At 34.8% G+C, this 22,466-nt stretch overlaps 1 protein-coding gene across 1 annotated transcript in view; it reads left to right on the plus strand.

Moving 5' to 3' along the window:
* Positions 1 to 22,466, plus strand: part of LOC123524282 (dual specificity testis-specific protein kinase 2-like) — a 60,560-nt gene that overhangs the window by 12,350 nt on the left and 25,744 nt on the right. Inside the window, exons 2-4 of the mRNA XM_045302357.2 lie at positions 1,721 to 1,842; positions 6,334 to 6,382; positions 22,266 to 22,418. Of these exons, the coding sequence (XP_045158292.2) occupies positions 1,721 to 1,842; positions 6,334 to 6,382; positions 22,266 to 22,418 (324 nt within the window). The remainder of the gene's footprint in view (positions 1 to 1,720; positions 1,843 to 6,333; positions 6,383 to 22,265; positions 22,419 to 22,466) is intronic.

Genomic DNA, 22,466 nt, shown 5'->3' on the forward strand with positions numbered 1-22,466 from the left:
TTTACAAAAGAGTTAGTTTAATAGAACTTGCAATTGGAATCAGGATCCATAATAAATGACTGCTCTCATAAAAACTGAAAGTCTGTTGCAAAAATTAATGTCATTAAACCAGTCAGTTTGACAAACTTGGCATTAAAAATTTTAGAGGCCCCAAAGTTGAAATTAGAATAAGTATTAAAAGGACAAAACAGTCACCAAAAAAATGCTTATTTCATCATGCCATGATTTGTAGACAGTTAACTATAAAACCAATTAACTTCTGGCACTTTTGATGTGGTATTTAAGTATTTCTTTAACTCCTGTATTTGTGTACTTTCGGGATATATCCAATATGAGATGTTAGAGTTTGTTTGCTTAGTTATGGCCCACCCGGCCTGCAGATCATCGATAATTCATTGATATCTTTGATGTATTGTTCTAAAATAATCATCTCTGTCTATATCTGCATGCCTAATGTTTGGTTTAGCTTAGCTTGAATATGTCAGCTTATGAACCAAATAGAGTAGGTAGTGTAAGATGACAAGGTTCTTGCTCCCCTCTGTTATAACATTTGCCACATTCAGTAGTTATTTTAAGTGAATTTTATGGTTAGATTTTCAGACACAGAGCTTGTATAAGTTCTTCTGAAAGAATCGATACTTTTTTTAAAAGAATGACTGTGCCAAAAAAGATATTACGTTGCGTTTTGTGTCTCTGACTTATTCTTCATTGTAGCAGCTGTCAGTAACATTGAAAAACTTTTGAAGCTTAGAAAATTAGGTAAAAATGAACAAATTTTATATTTTTACCATGGTCTGTAGTTCCTGAAATGGGGCCACTGTGGCTGAGTGGTTAAAGTTGCTGACTTATAATAACTTGCCCTTCACCAACGTGGGTTCTTAGCCTTGCATGGAGCCTTGAATACTTCATGTGAGGAGGCCGTCCAGCTGGCCTACAGAAGGTTGGTGGTTCTTATACCCAGGTTGCCGACCTGCATTATTGCACTGTGGGGCACCTGGGGTCTTCCTCAACCATCAAAAAATGGAAAGTAGCATTATGACTTAATTGTGTCGTGTGACGTTAAACCCAACAAAAAGAAAACAAAGTGCCTGAAAAACAAAACTACAAAATGGTTTTGGCCAGATTTGAAAGGATACTTGTATATCCAGAACTAGTCCCTTTGATTTTAATAGAAAGAGTGCTGTTCTCAAAATCATCAATTTAAAAATAAATAAGCAAATTGAAATTTTGTATGGGCAGCTTTGTTTGGTTATAGCAAAGAAGTATAAAATACACAGAATGGCAACTGGCTGTAATCTCGCGTGAGCTCGTGTCAGAGCGTGATTCGGCGTTACCTTACTAAAAACAAACATCGGCGAGCATGCAGTTACAATTTGTACCTTTGAAACTACATTTAAAATACATGTTAGCTTCTAAAACAAAATTAGTTTAATGAGAAATGGTCTTAAGACACGAAGTACAGGGTTTTTTTTGCCATCGAAAGAAGTGTGGTCATACGGTGATAATTATTTTACCGATGAATAATTGCTTTCGCATACAAAATGGCGCGTGGAGAAAGCGCCACTTCCGGTAACGAGATCTCTTTTTTTTGTCACGGGAGGTTGGCGAGATTTGCTCTATATGCCTTTCAAGTTGCCAATCTATTTATTTTATAGCTCTTTGGTTATAGTCTGCAAAGGTAGTATCTGCTCTTCATATGTTCTCTCTCTGGGAATTTCAGGTTACTCACAGAGCCACTGGTGCAGTTCAGGTTTTGAAGATGAACAAGATACAAGACAACAAACCCAACGTTCTGAGAGAGTTACAGCTAATGAATAGACTGTCACATAAGAATATTCTGAGGTAAGATAGTTTGGCGCCCCTTGCAAAAAATGGCTTAAAAGACTCAAGAAGAGCTGTCACTAAAGGTGATTTATACACTCAGACCATGCTTTGATGCAGGGAAAATAAGATACTGTTTTCATAACCTTTGACAGTCAAGTGTGATCTTGATCTTGAATCTGTCGCTGTCATTGCGAAACATTGTTCTTGCTATTCTCCATTTCTGGTATATTATACTTCCCCCCACCCCACCTCCCTTATTCCGGTGAATCATCATATGAGCCACGTCATGAGAAAACCAATATAGTGCGTTTGCGACCAGCATGGATCTGCGCAGTCTGGTCAGGATCCATGCTGTTCGCTTTCAAAGCCTATTGCAATTAGAGAAACTGTTAACGAACAGCATGGATCCTGACCAGACTGTGCGGATGCGCAGGCTGGTCTGGATCCATGCTGGTCGCAAATGCTCTATATTGGTTTTCTCATGGCACGGCTCATATACAGATGAATAAATGCGTAATAGCTATAACCCTTGAGACAACTTGCAGAAAACCACTTAAGTAGTGATGGTTCAAGGTCAGCATTATATTGTTGTCTTGTGTTCACACCCTTTGTTGTTCATAAATTATACTTGCCTTGACCATAGTGATTTCTATTTATATACTTTGCAAATGAAGTGCATGGTAAAGATTACAGTTGTCTTTCAGACTGCTTTTATTCTATATTCTGCAAGATTTTTTTGTCCAATCATTGGAAATTTGTACATAAGCTTCTGATCTGACAGTGTCTACATTTAAGACCCTTAATAAATCAGGAAAATATAATATGTTTGCACAAATTGCTTTTGACCAGAGAAAGATTTTATAAATATTTTGCTGTTTTTGCCAAAATGTTTAGTTGGTTTACAAAAATTACAGTTTCAACTTGTAAACGGTTTATTTACTTGACTGTAAATAATTCTTCCTGCTTGTTTAACTTTTTGAACTACATTTCTGAAAGCTTTTTCATTGTAATCTTTTAATCTGACATGTTCTTGTCCACTCATAATAACATGTTGTATTAAGGAAGATTTGTGTTTTCATTCATATATTCCTCATTTCGACATTAAATGGTATATCATTTGACAGAAATGGAGAAGAAAACATGTTGACAAGGTTGTACCAGTATTAACTGCCAAGAATTTGTGTGGATATTTACCTGTCTGCATCTATTCTTACAACATCGTATAAGTTACTCCTTTCCCTTAAGTTACAATGGAACCTCAAACAGTAATATTTTGCACTATATGCATACTCTTCATCTTTATGATTTAAATTTATGTTGTTGCATTAAAAAGTTCATTTATGTTTTTTTTTACAATTTTTACTCAGTCCAAAGAACAAATATTTATCATTTATAAGTTAGAAATAATTTTTTTCATTAAGCTTGCACCAAGAAGTACTGTGAAATCATTAATAATCGTGGGGCATTAATTTTCGTGGATTTCGTGGTTGAGTCAATCCACGAAATTTAATCCCAACGAATAAGTGGAATTCCCATTCATTTTATGTTCAAAAGTTGTAATCCACGAATGCATATCCCCACGAATTTGCCATTCTGACCTAAACCACGAAATTTCATGCCCACGGAATTAAATGATTTTACAGTATGCGCTCATTCTGTCACAGAAAATTTTTGTGCTCCTTCAGCTGTGCAAGTTCTGCTTCCTTCCTTAGAAGTTGTGCATTTCTGAAAACAAATCTAAAGACACATGATGAAATTGTAACAGATACCTTGGTGTGAATTTATATTTGGGCCGGAGACTATGGTCATTAAGCTGAATTAGCTCACTAGTCTCATTATTCTAGTAACTGATTGGTCGATTCTGTCAGCCCACTTTTGAAATTGACCAATAGCAAGATTGCATTTTAGACTGGTCTCTTGTACTGGTGAAATCAGTGTCAAAATTTAAATATAGTTTCAGCAGTACATATTTCTATTAAAGGGGTTCCAATGAAATTTTACAGTGTTTGTATGCAAGAGTGTGGTCTGTACCTCCAAGGTCATGGTCATACGTATGCAAGAGTCAGGTCTATACTTCCAAGGTAATAATCACACATATGCAAGTGTCAAGCTTATACCTCCAAGGTCATAGTCACACATATATATGCAAAGTCAAGTCTATGGATCCAAGGTCATGGTCACACATATGCAAGAGTCAAGCTTATTCCTCCAACATGTCCTAGGACATGGTCACACATATGCAAAAGTCAAGTCTGTACCTCCAAGGTCATGGTCACAGGCATTTGACAGGAGAATTCATCAGATAGTAGTAAAATTTTAAATTATTTTTCCGATATTTAGCAGTATAAAGAACAGAAAGTATTCTTGATCATTAAAATAGTTTCTATCTTTCAAATAGGCCCTATCTCAAGTGATGACTTGACTAGTTCTTTTAAGTCGGGCATTTATCAGTAGCTTTTCCTGTCAACATGGATATTTTATCTACTGTGCACATTTTTAAGAGGTTTCTCATCATAATTTTGTACTTAATATTTTATTATAATGTAGACATTTTCAGTCTTTTTTTTTCCAAATGCGAATTACATTTTTTACGATTTTATTGATTTAAAATTTGTTGAAAAGGTGTAAAAATATTAAATGTAATTTTGTAAAATGGACATCATATTTTGTTATTATAATTCTAAATATAATTCTTAATATCTGTAGATACATGTAATTATAATTATCAGTATTTTCACTAAGTTAAAGTACAACGTTGAATACAGAAAAAAAATGTTGTGAAACGTAAAATAATTTTATATGATTTGATAACATTAATTGCCAAAGGGCTTGGTGATGTCAAGAAAGATGTTGTATGTTCATATAGTATTTGATGTACTTTTAGAATAATTGACCTATTTATTCAATTATGATTGACTACAAATTGTAGATCCTTTTAAAACCACAAGCTCATTTACATACATCTACCTGGAATCAAATATATGACTGTAACCACCATCTGGCTTGAGGAAAGCTTATGGTTCTACCCACATTGTGTTCCTATGACCAAAATAACACCTTTGTGGACAAGTGAGCATCTACATTCACTATTAAAGCTGGACCTAAACAGTCAAACTTGACGAACTCCTAAACTGTTTTTATGTGTTTTAAAACAAATTAAGTTAATGAAGTAATGTATAGCTGATGTACGTTGCGAAGAGAAAATGTTTTGAGAATCAAAAAGATGAATGAAATTGGTACCTAGATTTATGTTTCGCCATGTTTGCATTAATATGGATGATGATAAAGCGGTTTTCTTTTCATTTTCGGGACATTAAGTTTAAAGTTTATTTTCATTATGGACAATTTAACATCTATATGGTACTAAAAATGATAATAAATATACATTAAAAACCTAAACTGATGGGCAGATAAAAAGGTTCACTTTGTTCGTACTTATGACCTGCTTTAATTTCACGGTAGCTATTACGAAATAATTTTGTCACATTAATTGCGAAAAAGCAACGAGCCGTACTTTATGAATGAAGAAATTATTATTTGACTTCAAAGAATAAATCAGTTCGTTCAAGGTGAAAAAAAAAATAGTCTGCATGCAAAGTTTCAGAATTAGCAAATGTTTTTCATCACAGCTGACAGAATATATCATCTTGTTTGAAGATGTTCATTTTTTGTATCATCAGCCTATGCATATAAGGTATACATTATTAAATATCAGATAACTGTAAAATAGTAATAATTTTACATAAAATCTGTCATATTTGGTATAAAAAAGGGCTTCATTCTGTCTAAAGTTACTTGATCAACTGCTGAAAAATATACTGCTGGCTTAAACTGTTCTTGATTTTGTTTCATTCTTGTTATTAGTGTATTCTAGCCTTTAGTAAATAGCTTGTCAAATTATAACTCCTAATATAAGTTGCAGGTTCATAGTTTGAGCTATTGACCAGTTTAAAGTTCAACACAGGTTTGCTTGGCTAAAGTAAAAGATTTAGAGAAAAAAACTTTGAAATTCATTTTTTGTGTCCTGTAATAAAACACATTGTGACCATGCAGCCAGTGATTCTGTAAACTTGTGAAATAGTGCCTTGTATAAAGTCCTTATTTGTACTTACAGTGGTGTGGGAGACATATTGATTTACTCCTGTCTGTGTGTCTGTCTGACACAAATCTTTTCCGCACTCTTAAGTTGAACATTTTTGATCCGATCTTCACCAAACTTGAACAAAATGTGTTTGCCAATAACTCCTCAGCCAAGATTGATAACTAACCAAAATTGGCCCAGGCAGTTCGGAATTATGGCCCTTGAAACTTGTTCTTTATAGTCAAAGCACTGAAAGTCTGATAAGGCAGTTGAGGTCTTGGTGCATGGTTGTCTGATATACTACTATTCAGATGATTAGGCAGTTGTGGGAAACATGCATTTATCTCAAAAGCAGCTCTTAATTCAATATTAGGTTCTAGGGGAAAAGTGTATGTTAAGGTAACGTAGATTTTGTTTTGAATTTTCAGATTTATGGGTGTGTGTGTTCATGAGGGACAGCTGCATGCCCTTACAGAGGTAAGTTTTACACACTTACATGATTATCGCCACCTTGGTAGCCTAGCGGTACAGCGCCTGCTTTGAGTTTGGAAGGTTGTGAGTTCATGCAATACGGTACTAGCAGCTTCCTCGCTTGGCGCTCAGCATTAAGATGATAGTATTAGGACTGGTCAGTCTGGGTTTGGGTACTAAGTCACGTGTCTACAGCATGATATTCCAGTAAGGCAGCACTATAAAATTTGGCAATGCGCTAACTGCTACAAGTAAACACCGTCGTTTATATGGCTGAAAAATTGTTTAAAAAATTGCTCAACCCGAACACACACTTATGATTATACATCCTCACCGTTAAGGTTTCGATGGAGGCCTTGACAAACAAAAATCAAACAACACCAAATCATAGAAAGAAAGAGTTGTTTGACATGAAAATTGAACAGCATGTAAAACATGTATATTACTTTACGAAACAAGTGTCAGTATACTGATATAAACATTGAATTCCGGAAAAGGGCTGCCTAAAGGGGCTACACTTCCGGACAGTTAAACGCCTTTAAAAACTCACCATTTTCAAAGAACAGTTACACATGTTTGTTTTGATGCATTTGCAGTAGCGTGCGAGTGGTGAAATTTCGATAACAAGTGAACACAGTTTTAGCAATAGTTTACTTTATTTCTTTACAAATGCATTCATTTACGAAGGGAGAAAACTGTTTCCGATATTGTACAGTTTAAAGTCACATTTTCAAAGTAAAAGGGAAAAACTTAATCATTTTTCGTGTATGTATAAGAACCTTTGACAACAAATTGTTTCTACCTTTGAAATAATGCCTTTGTATAAAGCATATGTATACTATTGTGGAAACTATTGATTTACCTTTGTCGTTGATTTCACACAAATCTTCCAACTCTTAATTGACAATGACATCTCAAAACGAACAAATGTGTTGTAACTGCTCAGATTGAAAATTGGGAGTTTTAAAGGCCTTAAACTGTCCGAAGATGAAGTCCTGTAAGGCTGAGCTTGTCTTTTCGAATTACATTTTGATTAGGATTCGGGGAACACATGTTTATCTAAAAGCAGCTTATTTAATGTAGGTTCTAGGAATTTTATGTTAATCACTACTGTTAGTACGTAGATTTGGTGTTGTTTTCAGATTTTGGTTGTTTCAAGGCCTCCATCGAAACCTTACAAAAGTTTGTAACATTACAAGTATACTTTGGGTCAGCATGGGTATACCCAGGAATGGTATACAAATTACAGCATTGATATATCAGATTAAGAGATAGAAATTAATGTCAGTGACAAGCACTCACATCATTGTTTCCTAGTAATTCAGCACTTAAAATTTGCAATGCGTAAACATACAAGTAAACTTGTTTATATGGAGAAAATTGAAAAAATGTCATCCGATACAAATATGGATTATAATCTGCCGAACAAGTTTGTATGTGAAGTAAATATTGCGACACTGGAAATACCAGATGGTTTATCATTGCTAAATTATGTTAGATATTGTACATGAAATCTTACAGTTTTTGACTAACCTCTTAACTTTGCTAAATTAATTTCAGTAATGAGCTTGTCCATCTTCCAATTTGGACAGTACCATTAACTGTTAAAAGGGGTGCTTACTAAAAAGACACTGGCTGAATAGTGAAAAGTGCAGATCATGATCAGACTGCACAGATGTACAGGCTGACAATGATCTACACGGGTCACAAAGGCAGAATCAATCATGTCCAGCATGGTAAGGGCTAATGACATGTCCTGGTGAACGTAGAAATTTACATTTTCCTCTTACCCATACAGTAATTGTTTTCAAGGTTTTATTGCAGCTGCCTTGTTACCTAGAATATAATGAAAATGTTACCTAGAACAGTAAACAATTATTATATCTAAGAGAGACTATGGAATTATGTCAATAACAGATTATAAGGAACAGTATATTATTATCAGAGAGGGAAACTCGAGTTCATCTGAAAGTAGGTAGTGGCAGGCTAATTAATCTCAGCTATAAAGTAACTGACAAATCACAGTGTTGGCCCTGGCAATGAGTACTGCTCATTCTGAATGAGCATTACAGACCGGGAACCAGAAACCCCTGTGTGAAAGCAGAGTTAGTAGAGTACAGCTCTTCTGTGGAGAAGGTATGTTTAGATCTGTACAGTTGAATCTCAGTATCTCAGACTCCTAGGGATCCAGCATTTTGCCTCAGGATAACCGATATTCAACTTAAAATGATATTTTGTGCACCTGTTTTCAGGACAGGACTTGAAAATGTCTTCGAGATAGCCAGAAATTTTAGATAAGCACTCATTTCAGCTGTTAAGTTACCAGAGTTTACCCTTGCTGTGAACTTGCTCAGAAAGAGAGAATGAGGGAGAGAGAGAGAGAGAGAGAGAATAGACTATAAAGTATGTAACTAAAATTTTAGCTAGAAAACTGGCACTGAATCTGCAGTATACTATTTTGAGATTTTTGTGTCTATGTGTAACAGTTAATGTCCAAAATAATTGTATCAAAGACACTAGTCAAGTTTTCAATGTCTAGAAGGATGCAGATTTCAAGTGGATTTGTCTGACTTAGTGAAACAATGGGATTATTAAATTCAATTAGACATATGTGTCTCATCTCACACTGAAACAGATTTGTGTTATTTTTAACTTGTCTGATTTTTGAAAAAAATCTACAAGGTTAATGTCGTGAATGGCGTTGGTTAAAATTTCTGTTTAGGTCTGCCTTTTCTCAAAATCCATAAGAGCTACAGCTTTGAAACTTTGCACACTTGTTTGTCATCATTAGAAGACTTAGTAGGCCAAGAACCATAACTCTGATTTGCATTTTGTCAAAATTGTGGCCCTTTTTATACTTAAAAAATTTGAGTTTCAAGGTTAAATTTTTTGTTTAAGTCCACCTTTTCTTCAAAACTATAAGAGCTACAGCTTTGAAACTTTGTACACTTGTTTATCATCATTATGTGCTGTGTAGGACCAAGAACCATAACTCTGATTTGCACTTTGTCAAATAATGACCTTTTTTGTACTTAAAGAATTGAGTATTTCTTGTTAATTTTTTGTTTAGTCCACTTTTCTTCAAAACTATAAGAGCAGCCTTTGAAACTTTGAACACCTGTTTATCATCATTAGATGACTATGTAGGCCAAGAACCATAACTCTGTCTTGCATTTTGTCAGAATTATTGCCCTTTTTGTACTTAGAAAGTTCTGAGCTATAACATTTTTCTTACGTACTGACCAGCACTTGCAGACGAGCGATGGCATCCATAGGCGGTGCTCTTGTTAGCATTTTCAGTAATTTGAATAATATGTTACACTTCAAAAAATGTTTTGGGCTTCTCAGAAAAATTTTCAGCATAATAAAGTTACATTGAAAAATACTATGGTTCTAGTGTGGCCATGGGAGAAGACTTCATGAATAAGTACAATTCTAAGTGACTAAATGAGACTGGAGGGCGTGATTGGATAAACACATGAGTCAATATGGTGTGATTTAATTTCTGTCTGAGAGAACAATGAATAACATGTTTCCTATATTGTATGAAGCACTTAAATGTGAAAGTTTTTAATGATTGGTAGATGTGAATCATTGTATGATGCGAATGATGGTGTTTCTTTTTCTGTAGATTTTTCGTAATTGCAATGAAACTTTTGAAAATCATTCTTCTATTGGTTCTGGGATGATCTGTGTATGAAAAGAATTGGAACCACTGCCTTACCCTTGCATGATCATAAGAGGCGACTAATGGGGTCTTAACACTTCGTTTTGCTGTAACTCTGTGATTCCAGCCGGTATGCAAATTTTGATTTCATACCTCATGTTTTTATTTCGATGTAGATGAGATGTGAAACCAAAATTTGTAGTCCTGTTCGGCACCATATAACCTATACTGTGTTGGTGTGCCGTAAAACCCAAATAAATAAATCTATTTTATTTGGACAATTTCATATTAAGGAAATAAAGTATGTTCTAGCTTTATGAAATAACAGTGTGATTGAAAACAAGCATATAAAACATGAGGTATACGGCTTTTGGAGACTTCGAGTCACTTGCCAAATTTGGGTTCAAAACCTCACTTCAATTTGGTGTGTAGAAATTAGCTGGCATATGGAAGGTCGGGGGTTCAGTCCATGTACCCTACCATGAAGTAGTGCCCGTTGTGGTCTTCTTCCACCAGTCAAAAGTGGGGAAGAAGTTGCCATATAACCGTAAATTGTAGGTGTGACTCAACCCAGCAAAAAAACAGTAATTTTGGTCACCATTTCAAAAATTATAGTTCTTTTGCAAAATGAAAATAGTTTTCATCATATTATATTGTCATTATTTAAAACTATATAAAACTTCTTTACAAAATACTTGAAAAATGTAACATATTTCATATCTCCTTTATATTTGAATTGACTCGTATTATAAAAAGTTAAGTTGGTACACTTGATTATATACAGGTAATTGTTTGTATACATTTTTTTTTCTGTCCAGAGCAAAGTTCATGTTTACAAAACATTGACCTGACATGAGGTTACAATTCTGGCATAAAAACAACAGCTTACAGCATTTTCAGGCCGTGAGAATTATTGTTTTTTGTTATAAAAAAGATAGTATTTCCTATAGAGGTGAGTTTTTTTTTACTTGACATATCAGTAATATACCAAGATCCACGACCATGGTCGACCGTAGTGATTATTGACTGTCAATAACTGTATAAATTTGAATTTGAAAGGGTTTTGAAAATACATGACAGTTGCAGTCCATCAATTCTTGCAAGTCAGACATTTATTTGTCATAAAATTGCTAAGATGACAACAAATTATAGTCAGACTATAAAAGTTTACCTTTGAATCTGTCTATAAATGCAGGAAAATTAATTATTCTATAACTAGGAAAACTTTTGGAGCAAAAATGCAGTCAGGCATCTTTGGTGCATTGTAAAACTTGATTAGTGTGACAATTACTAACATGACCATGGTAGTCCATGGTCAACCGTGGTTAAAATAAAATTGACCACGGTAAACCATGTTCAATCTGTTGATCGTCTTTTTTGACCATGTCTGACCAATTTGGCCAATCTTATCTGACCATGGCCGACCATGCTCCTTACCATGTTTTCACCATGGTATTTGGTGGTTGACCACATTAAAACATAGTCAACCATCAGAAACCATGGTGACCATGGTCATTGTGGTCATCATTTCGCCTGGGATATATATTATATTTACAGGATCATAAAGATATATTTTCCATCATAAAAACAAGAAAAAAAACTTGTGCAACATACATATACCACTATATTCCCATGCAGTCAGTGATAAGAATATTCTGGAGTGATTTTATGGTGCAGAAGTCAATAAGACCTATTCAGTTTCATACATTTGATCCCCAGTAGGAACATTGACATTTACAAGCATCAGTACACTTGAATTTCTAGTTCCAATTATACCCAGCAAGTTTATTGGAACCAATCAACCAGTCTCAGTCTGTAAGTAATTGATGAGAGGGTCCCAGATCTATAGAAAGTCTTCTACAGACCTCGATACTGCCCAGAATTATTTTCCTTTAAAGGATATACTCCACCATTTCATTAAATTGTGAACCAGTCAGTTTTGTGCATGGAACTTGCGAATGATTGATCATTATTACTATTATAAGGTGAAATTTGATTGGCTAATATTGACGCATGCAAGTTTGTTTACCTTTATAAAACTGTGCTATAAACTGGTTTTTACAAGTCCTTGCATAAAAATGAATTAAAAATACACAGAAAAGCTTCAGATAATGGCTTTAAAAAAACATTCAGATGCTTTTTCCGAAATTTTGACTGGTTCAGTCTTATTTTAGGGTGGGTGTTTTCAGATGGAAAATATTGGACCAAAAGTAATGGTATATGATACTATATGAGTGTTAAAATGCTTGAAATACAGATTGTTGTGGAGAAACTTATTTACCATATTAGTTTTAGTATTTGAAAGGGTACAGATATTTTTGGAGAAACATAAGGGATACTGGGCCTGTTTTAATTCTTTGGAAAGATATGGATATTTTGAAGAAATCTGTACCATACCATATGAGTGCTATAGATAATGCATAAGAAAACAGATCAATCACTGTTTTGATTGTTTGTCTGGCTGATCTGATGTAAACAGCCATAACACAGATTTAGTCTACGAGACATCTCATGTTAGATGGAATTAAGGTTTATAGTTTCCTTATATAGGTCATCATGAAGATAAATTTGGAAAGAAGCCTCTCTTAGAGTGACAGATATTGGATATTTGTCTGTTTTTAGTGTAGCAATTATCATGGCAGTAGTTTTTTAATTTCATGGAAATTGAAGACACAGCCGACCTGAAAACAAGATTTTACCAGTTATACTTTCACTGGTTTAATACACTCCATTCTCAGTTACATTCTGTTCCCAGATGCACACCATTCCTAGGTACACTCCATTTCCAGTTGCTCCACTCTGTTCCCAGATGTGCACCATTCCCAGGTACACTTTTTTGCCAGTTGTTCCACTCTGTTCCCAGATGCACACCATTCCCAGGTACACTCCTTTTCCAGTTGTTCCACTCTATTCCCAGATGCACACCATTTTTCCAGGTACACTCCTTTTCCAGTTGTTCCACTCTGTTCCCAGAAGCACATCATTTTTCCAGGTACACTCCTTTTCCAGTTGTTCCACTCTGTTCCCAGATGCACACCATTCCCAGGTACACTCCTTTTCCAGTTGTTCCACACTGTTCCCAGATGCACACCATTTTTCCAGGTACACTCCTTTTCCAGTTGTTCCACTCTGTTCCCAGAAGCACATCATTTTTCCAGGTACACTCCTTGTTCAGGGACGATCTGTGTATGAAAAGAATTGGAACCACTGCCTTACCCTTGCATGATCGTAAAAGGTGACTAATAGGGTCTTAACACTTGGTTTTGCAGTAACTCTGTGATTCCAGCAGGTATGCAAATTTTGATTCCATACCTCATGTTTTTATTTCGATGTAAATGAGATGTGAAACCAAAATTTGTAGCCCTGTTTGGCACCATATAACCTATACTGTGTTAGTGGGCCGTAAAACCCAAATAAATAAATTCTTTTCAAGTTTGACCCTGTTCCCAGATGCACACCATTCCCAGGTACACTCCTTTTCCAGTTGTTTCACTGTGTTCCCAGATGCACACCATTTTTCCAGGTACACTACTTTTCCAGTTTGACTCTGTTCCCAGATGCACACCATTCCCAAGTACACTCCTTTTCCAGTTGTTCCACTCTGTTCCCAGATGCACACTATTTTTCCAGGTACACTCCTTTTCCAGTTGTTCCACTCTGTTCCCAGATGCACACCATTCCCAAGTACACTCCTTTTTCAGTTGTTCCACTCTGTTCCCAGATGCACACCATTTTTCCAGGTACACTCCTTTTCCAGTTGTTCCACTCTGTTCCCAGATGCACACCATTCCCAGGTACACTCCTTTTCCAGTTGTTCCACTCTGTTCCCAGATGCACACCATTTTCCAGGCACACTCCTTTCCCAGTTGTTCCACTCTATTCCCAGTTCTTCTTTGTTACCAGTTACTCTCTGTTCCTTGATGCATTTCTCAGTTGTGTGTTTCTCTGATGACTATGCATGTGTTCCTATATTGATACATTTTCTTGAAGCATGTTACAATTTTTCATGCATTTGACAGTGTTGTAGAATTGAAAATTGTAAAGTGTTTTTGCACACTTGAACAACTAAATTTGTGCTACCTGGGCAAGATTGAGAAAAGAAAGGCTTTTTGGAGACAACGGGTATTTCCCCGAGCTCTGCCATTAATGTGTATGCCTGCCCAAGCACAACAATATCATTAAATTTCGTGGACATAAAGTTCCATGGTTTTGGCCAAAATGACTCTTTCTTGTGGATTTCACATTTTGAAAAGTCAAATTCAGCGGACTTTTTATTTGTTTGTTTCGATATATAGTTTTGTGGATAGATGCAACCACAAATTCCGCATAAGAATACAAAATGATTTCACAGTGTATATATATATTCAATAGCATAAGATATGTCCTTATTTCTAAAATGTTACTTTGTAGATGTTATAACCAGTTTTGACTGTTCTATAGCATATATTTAAAGCAAAGAAAAGGTTATCCTCAGTATTATGACCAGAATGAATTGCCAGTAACTGATAATAGCATTATAATAAAAACCTGGATAATCAATTACACTAGAAAAGAAAAGTCAGCGGAAATTGGGAAGTTTTCCCTTGCGGAATTTTTCTTCATAATTAATATTGATTGTTTACATTATTAACAGATACCTCTTAGAATCCTAGGGTTTGTCACAGAATTAGCTACTATTACTTTGTATAACAATAGCATTTGTTTTCTGACATCAGATTTTGATTATAGGTTAGCTGGATCCCACTGTCACTTCATTTGTAGAGGGTGTTGGTATGTCTGCAGCAGCTTTAAGGTGTCGGATGGGAAGGGGAACAATGATCACCTTGTTAGAAGTTTTTACAATTTTTTTCACACATTTTGTTGTTAGAAAACACAACTGGCTGATATTACAGAGCTATATTTCTATCCAAAAAAAATAAATATCCTTGTTATGGTTACAAATTTGTGTTATTACCTCCCTTTATTGATAAACATATTAATATTAAATGTGAGCATATTGAAGGGAGTTACATTGAATCTCCAGCTATTCAAATCATTTGTACTACAGCTATTTTAATGATAATTTATGCTCATAGAAAGACTTTTCCACTTAATCTAATCTCTGTATTACAGGCATCCAAAGTACATAAAAGGGAGGTAATAGATTTATAATTTCGTTCAAGAGATGTTCAGTATATCATTTTTCATGCAAAAAAATGCATATAATAACAATTACCATATCATAAGAATGACTAATTGTTAAAACAGAACTCATTTTATAAAATTAGGTTTATTCCAATTTGGTTATAATGTGCAAAGTGCAAAAATACACTCTCACAACAGTTACTGTATTTCTTTTGAATTTTAACTTAGTACAGCGAAAGTCATTCTCAAAAAAAAAAAAATCCATGAGACGACCCATATCTTTTTCAGTATCAGATTTTGCTGAGTTTATATTTCTTATGTTTGCCAGCATTAGTCACTTGCACTAATTTCATTCATTTGAATTTAAAATGAGAGGATTTTGACTACAAAACCTGATTTAAGACAGCCATTAAAACTCTGAAAAACACACCCAGTTGAACTTATTTGAACCAATTTAGTGGGACTAGCTGATTGAGCTAACTGATTGTTCATTAAAAAATTGATACACCCATTTAATGAACCAATAACAATGAGACAATGATTTTACCATGAAAAAAGTTGAAAATGATCCATTTAAGGGTATTTAAATGTGCTTACCTGATATCAATTACATTTAACAGACAAAAAATTTAAATAGTTACTGTTTTGTAAGATTTCAGGCCGTTAATTTTTTAGGTTCAGCAAAAACCGTGCAGTGGTTGGTTCAGTTTTTTAAAATTTATTTGCTGTATTTTGATTGAAAAACAGTTCAGCTTCTGAGAAAGGAGAGAAAGTGTTCTTAATCTTGTCTAGAAAAAATGAAAAGATAATTAAAAATAGCAATCATTATAACAAAAAAAACTCATAGGTTGAGAGGACAGAAAAAAACTACAAACAGTTATACAAAAAATATGAAACTCCCAATAAAAGTATACTATTTTTGATGTTGAATGTTTGCACAGTGACATTATGTCATTAACATTTATTACTTAGTAATGATGTTTATTCCAATAAACATTGGTACTAAAATGATGATAGTGAAAGAAAAACATTATTTTATGATTGGCGATAATTATTTATGTTTAATGTTGACTACCGATGTGTGTAACGTATCAAAAATATACTAATCCCCAGCGATAACGTGGTTCCCGCCGAAACACGAGGACGAGTCTAATTCATGATAACTGATGAAATAACCATTCATAATGCTCGCACATTACTTGACAAGTAAATATTAGTATTTCTTTCATTTCAAATACCCACTATGTATATGGCAACATAGCTCAGTTGGGTAAAATGCAGATAATAATTGGGTGCGATCAGATCGTTTTGTGGGTTCGAATCCTCACGAGGGTTGTTTTTTTAGATATTTTTCCTTTTTGTTTTCGTATTTTTGTTTCTTTCTTTGATGAACGCCACTTTCGGTGTATGTGCGTGCGCCCGTACGATTTTGACCGGACCATAACTTTGACATGTATGGACCAATCTTGTTTATATTTTGCATTAATGTTTAACTCAATTAGAAGGCGTGTCATGCGCAAACCCCATGTTCCTATCTCAAAGGTCAAATTAAAGTTTGTCCGGAGCATTTCTTCTTCATGCATGGTAGGATTTTGATGTAACTTGGCATGAAAGTTACCATTATAAGACGGAGTGTCATGCGTAAAAAGTAGGTCCCAAGGTCAAGGTCACAGTTAGAGGTCAAAGGTACTGGTGGGTTCGACATTCTGCCCGTTGGCATACTTATATTTGTATATATGTCTTTATATAAGACACTAACTATTATTATGTTCATTATTTGCATGGCTTAGTGCATGCATTTAATAATATCATCTTTGTTATGTAATACACTATTCCGATCTGCCATCTCGCCTTTAGATACCTCTGTCGTGTTGTCACAGAGCTCATGAAGGAATCTTAATTTTTATTCAAAAGTGAAATAAAAATTTAAAAAAATAAATGTTGATGCTGAGTTTCGAACCCACACGGCAAAACATCTGTTGAACATGGACTGTTTGCTTTACCAGTGAGCTAATTCTTAACTGGTACAAAACCTCGAAATATTTAGATTGTAACATGTTAGTAAAATGTTGAATACCCTATGTTCCATTTTAATCTATTTATAGTCATGTTTGTAAATATCAAGTTATCGTTGGGGCATAGTATATGAATCATTCCGTTTTGTTAAGAATTTGTCACCGTTTTTGTCAATATCTGTGGTCAGTGAGAAAATTGCATTGACTGTGACTGACCATTCATTTATGACTCGTATTGATATGTTATTGATATTACCTCCACAGATTATAGCCGCTGTATTGAAACCGCTATTTGTATCAATGACTTGGCTATTTGTAGAAGGATCTACAGTGGGTGTTAGAGACTAAATCAATTACCAGAAAATATAGTAATATGTAGGGTTGAATGTTATTTATTTGCATTACATGTTTTGACCTGATTTATGGCCTTCAGTTTAATGGTTGCAAAGGAAGAAGTACATCACCTTATTAACCCTTAGCCTGCTAAATTTCTAAAATGGACTGGTCCATCTTTCAATTTGGACAATACCATTAACAGTAAAAAGGGGTGTTTAGCAAAAAGATACTGACTGAATGGCGAACAGTGTAGACCATGATCAGACTGCACGGATGTGCAGGCTGATCTTGGTCTGCACTGGTCGCAAAGGCAGAACCATTTGCCACCAGCAGGCTAAGGGTTAAGCATTACATTAAGTCCTTTTTAAGAAGTCAGCAGATTTAGAGGTAACAGCAAAAATCCATGGTAGGTGGTGGGTGGGGGGGGGGGGGAGGTAAGGGGAGGGTGGGTGGTTCAAGGGGTGATGGTCTTGTAATTTCCAGTCTCTTAAGTTCAAGTCTCCAGCTGGGTCATGTCAAAGTAATTATAAATGCGTACAACTCAAAATTAGAATCTTTTGGCAGCAACGAATTTATGAAATATTTTGAAAGATTTAAGATGATGAAGAGAATGTAAACTGCAGGCTGTTGTAAAACCTTGATCACAATATGCTTATTAATGTATCAATTACAGATAGTTTATGTAAGTCCCAGAATCTGTTCTAGAGGGAATTCGCATCTTGACAGACATTATTCCTGAAACAAATTCTTTTTGAAGAAAAAATAAAGAACTAAAAACAACCCCCAAAAAAATTGAAATGTGGAAAACAACAGCTGTGATTTTGTGTATTGTAGATCAGGTCCCAATTATTCATCAAATTTTTTTAGTCTTATAATAGATTTATACTAATAGACTTTCAACCTCTAAAAGTTCAAATTGACGTAACTTCTTTTATAAAGATTCTTTGCTGCTGAAACTTTGCACAGCGTTTTGTTGTAGTATATGCAATATCTCTGCCAAGTTTCATGGAACTCAGTGTAAGATTTACATATATACAACAAAAAGTAATTTTAGCATAATTCACAGTAAGTTTCAGACTTTTATGAATAATTCCTATCACTTAATGCCTTAGACTACTGGTCTGTTTAGTATTTTATTTAGTTGTAATGTTAAGATATTATTTACACTGCTTCAGTTTCAAAAGTTCAAAAGTACTATTTGCCAAAATATTAGTGTATAAGATATCAAATTTTTAAATTTTTACCAGACAATGGGTTCTGTCACAACAGAGGAAATCTGTATTGTAGAATAAAACAGTCGCAACAATGACTAAATCTACAGTAACATAAATGAAATTTTCAGCAACAGGGTTGTCTTTCATACGGTTACTTTATTTGTTACAGGTAAAAAGTTAATTATGGTATATTCTACCTGAAGGCCAAATATTTTATATAAGATGGCATCTTAATGTTGCAGATTATCCATATAGCAAATCTGTATGAAAACCGAAAATTACATGACTGTGAAGAACTTATTTTGGTGCAAGAGAAAATGCTTGTTGTATTTTTTAGAAATCTCAAGTTTTGTAACTTTTCATAGGAGAAGGAGTGCTGTATAATCTATAATTTATGTTCTGTTCCATTTGACCCGGGGGTCTGAGGTTATAAAACTGGATTAGGAGACATCCCATATCGAAAGCATCTGATTGGTTGATTTTTAAGCACAGTTTTAAAACTGACCAATGGTAAGGTTGTATTTTGAGGCAGGTCTCAAAACTCGGTTTCATAACCTTTGAAGCTGCAACTTGCAGCTGAATTAAGTGACCTGACAGTAATGCTGCGTTAACACTTAGCCACGATGTCCACGATTTAAAAGAAGCGCGGAGTTCCACGATTTATTGCATCAATTTTTTATTGCTACGCTTTCATACGCTCTCAGTACGTTTTGTTACTACTTGTAGCGTTCTGTTACGAAACCAACAAGATCTGGTCAAAATCTGCCACGACTTTCATCACGTTCTCTCAAGTTCACTTACGATTACCACGATATGCTATCACATTTTGTCACGTTCTATTTAGATCCCTCACGTTATCAAGTTCTGTTAAGCTCTGCTACAATTTATGGCCTTGATTTGATCAAGATTGTCATGTTTTGAGCACGATTGGAGTATAAAAAGGAGTCTCAGGCATGGGTCATCCCCTAATTCTCTCCAGAGATCTAAAGAGGAACGAGCTATGCATCCAAGAGATGAAGAAGATGCCGAATTGGCATTTTTTATGTATGCCTTTATAGTTACTCGTAGGCAGCAGCAGCAAGGGACGAAACAGGGCAGGATAGAAGAGAGAGGAAGGTGACAAAGAAATAGAAGGCCTAGGACCTGCAGGGTGAGACCATGATTAAGTGTAAACCGAAGGCACCAATTGGGATAATACTCTCAACTTCACAACAGAGAAGTCAGGCATGAAGATGTTGGTCCCTACGTCAACTGTGTAAGGATGCCTCCAGATCTATATGAAATTAAGGAATTGTGTTTCCAAGTTCACCAATATCCCCTACGATGGAGCATCAGGGTCTGATGCGCTATGTTAAGGTCTGTTAAGCTGTACTAAGCTCTACTACGATTTCCATATTTTATCACGCTCTCTCAAGATTTAACGAAAATCGGGATAATCGTGGAAAATTTTGTCATGATCCATACGATCAGCATGATTCCACCAAGTTCCCTCAAGATCACCACGATTCGATACCACGACCCCCCCACGCTCACCACGCTTCACTCAAATCGTGGACATCAGGGCTAAGTGTAAACGGAGCATAAAGAAGGTGCTAGATTTTCAGTTTTGAGGTCATGAATTTGAAATATAATAGTTGCAGTTGTGTGTCACAATGGATTCTAGAGATTAAGCAAGGGTTGCCATCAAACAGATCGTTCTTCTCTCTTGTTTAATTGTTGGACTGCCAACACTTTTAATATTCGTAAATACGTACATATAAAACAAAAGAAGTCATAAGTACCCAAATCTTGAATGTCTTACTACTACATAAATATCTTGCATTCATATCATATTTTCAATCTATAAAATGCAACTAATATATCAAAATAGGACCTTATTGAAGTGCTGTGGTATAAATCATATTTAGACATAATTGGATTGCTGAAGATGAGCTATAAATATATGAAAAGGATAAATCATGTGAAAAATGTCGGTTAAGATCTTAAAGCAGCTTGTTCACAGATTTTTCATCAAATTCATTTGCTAAGAATTTTGAAAAAAAAATTGTTAAAGTAGCCTAATTTTTTATTTTGATAATCTATATGGTAATTACGGCAGCTCATAAGAATTGCAATATAAAAATATAAATCACAAATTTCATATCATAGATTTCCATGGCATTTCCATTGTCCCACCATTGACCACAGTTACTGTTGATTCCTGTTCTACTTTCAGTACAAGTCAACCCCAGGAACAAATAAATTCTGATGTTCCAGCATCTTGGGGCCGGGTCTGACCCTAGTTACTTAAAATAAATCAACACATGCACTTCAGTTGCTATATTGATACTGTCATTCATCTTAAATGAAAGTACATGTACGGAGATATTGAACAATTCTCATTGCTATCTTTGAACAAGCCACTTTAAGTGATAATATCCTTGATCATTGTAACATCCTTTTCCGTATTTAGGGTTTCCCCATAATATCTATATGACGTAGTTTGAATATAGCAGATTGATTATAGGATGACCAAATATCTTTAAGTGGCTTCGACAGTGTGGGAAGTGTATTGGTACAGTTAATCGAAAAGGTTTCAGGAATTTGTCCAAAAATTTCTATAAAATTTGAAACATTTGCATATGATTGGTTTTTCAGAATTTGATTCATGTGACTCTTGTCATACAGGAAGTAAAATCATTTACAAACAATGCACATAGTCTATTTTAGATATTGGTTGGATTGTATTTTACAATATTTGTTTACATATATTACTTTTAGAGCCACTTCAGTTTGAAGGAGGTTGTTAAATTTATGATTAATCTGAATTTTATATCTGTTTCAGTGTTACAAGATGCTCAGTGTTCTATATTGAAGTGTGCATATTTTCTGTTTCCTATAAAATTTGGGAGAAAGAAAATGTTATTTAAGGAGAATGAAAAGTAAATATTTTGCTAGGCCTCCAAGAAACATTATTCCCACCTGTTTCTGATTACTTTCTTCTGAAAATATGCAATGCAGCTAATTATATTGTTGATATGTGTTTTCTTTCCTGCTGCATTATCCCTTAGCCTGCTAAATTTCTATAATGAACTTGTCCATCTTTCAGTTTGGACAGTACCATTAGCTGTTAAAAGGGGTGCTTACCAAAAAGTTACTGACTGAATGACGAACAGTGCAGATCATGATCAACAGTGGTCGCAAAGGCAGAATCAATCATGTCCAACATGATAAGGATTATTCACTGTGATCACTCATTAGTGGACCAAGTCTGTCAGTTGGCCTTTTTGGGGTGGCCAGTACAAAGTGTTATGTCCCCTTCCGAAGAAGAGGGGTATATTGTTTTGCTGGTTGTCAGTCCATTGTAATAATTTCTGTCAAGATACAAATTCTTTACAAAACTGTGAGATTTCCATAAACTGTAATGGACACATTATAAGAACATTGTGATTTTGGCTCGTATAACTCAGAATTTACAACCTTGAAACCTATTGGACCTCAGTTCTGACACATTCTTGAATATTATGTTGACGTAAAACTGTTGTCTGTTTCAGTACATCAACAATGGTGACCTGGAACAGTTGCTGGCCAACCATTCTGTAGAGTTACCATGGACGACACGGGTATATATTGCTCAAAATATTGCTGCTGGTATGGCATATCTTCATGAACAAAGGGGAATAATGCACAGAGATTTAACTTCAAAGGTAGGTAACATGAAATTTAATATTGAAGGGAAGTAACTCTTAAGCTTC

Source organism: Mercenaria mercenaria, chromosome 3 (genome assembly GCF_021730395.1).
Source record: "Mercenaria mercenaria strain notata chromosome 3, MADL_Memer_1, whole genome shotgun sequence".
NCBI classification, from domain to species: Eukaryota; Metazoa; Mollusca; class Bivalvia; order Venerida; family Veneridae; genus Mercenaria; species Mercenaria mercenaria.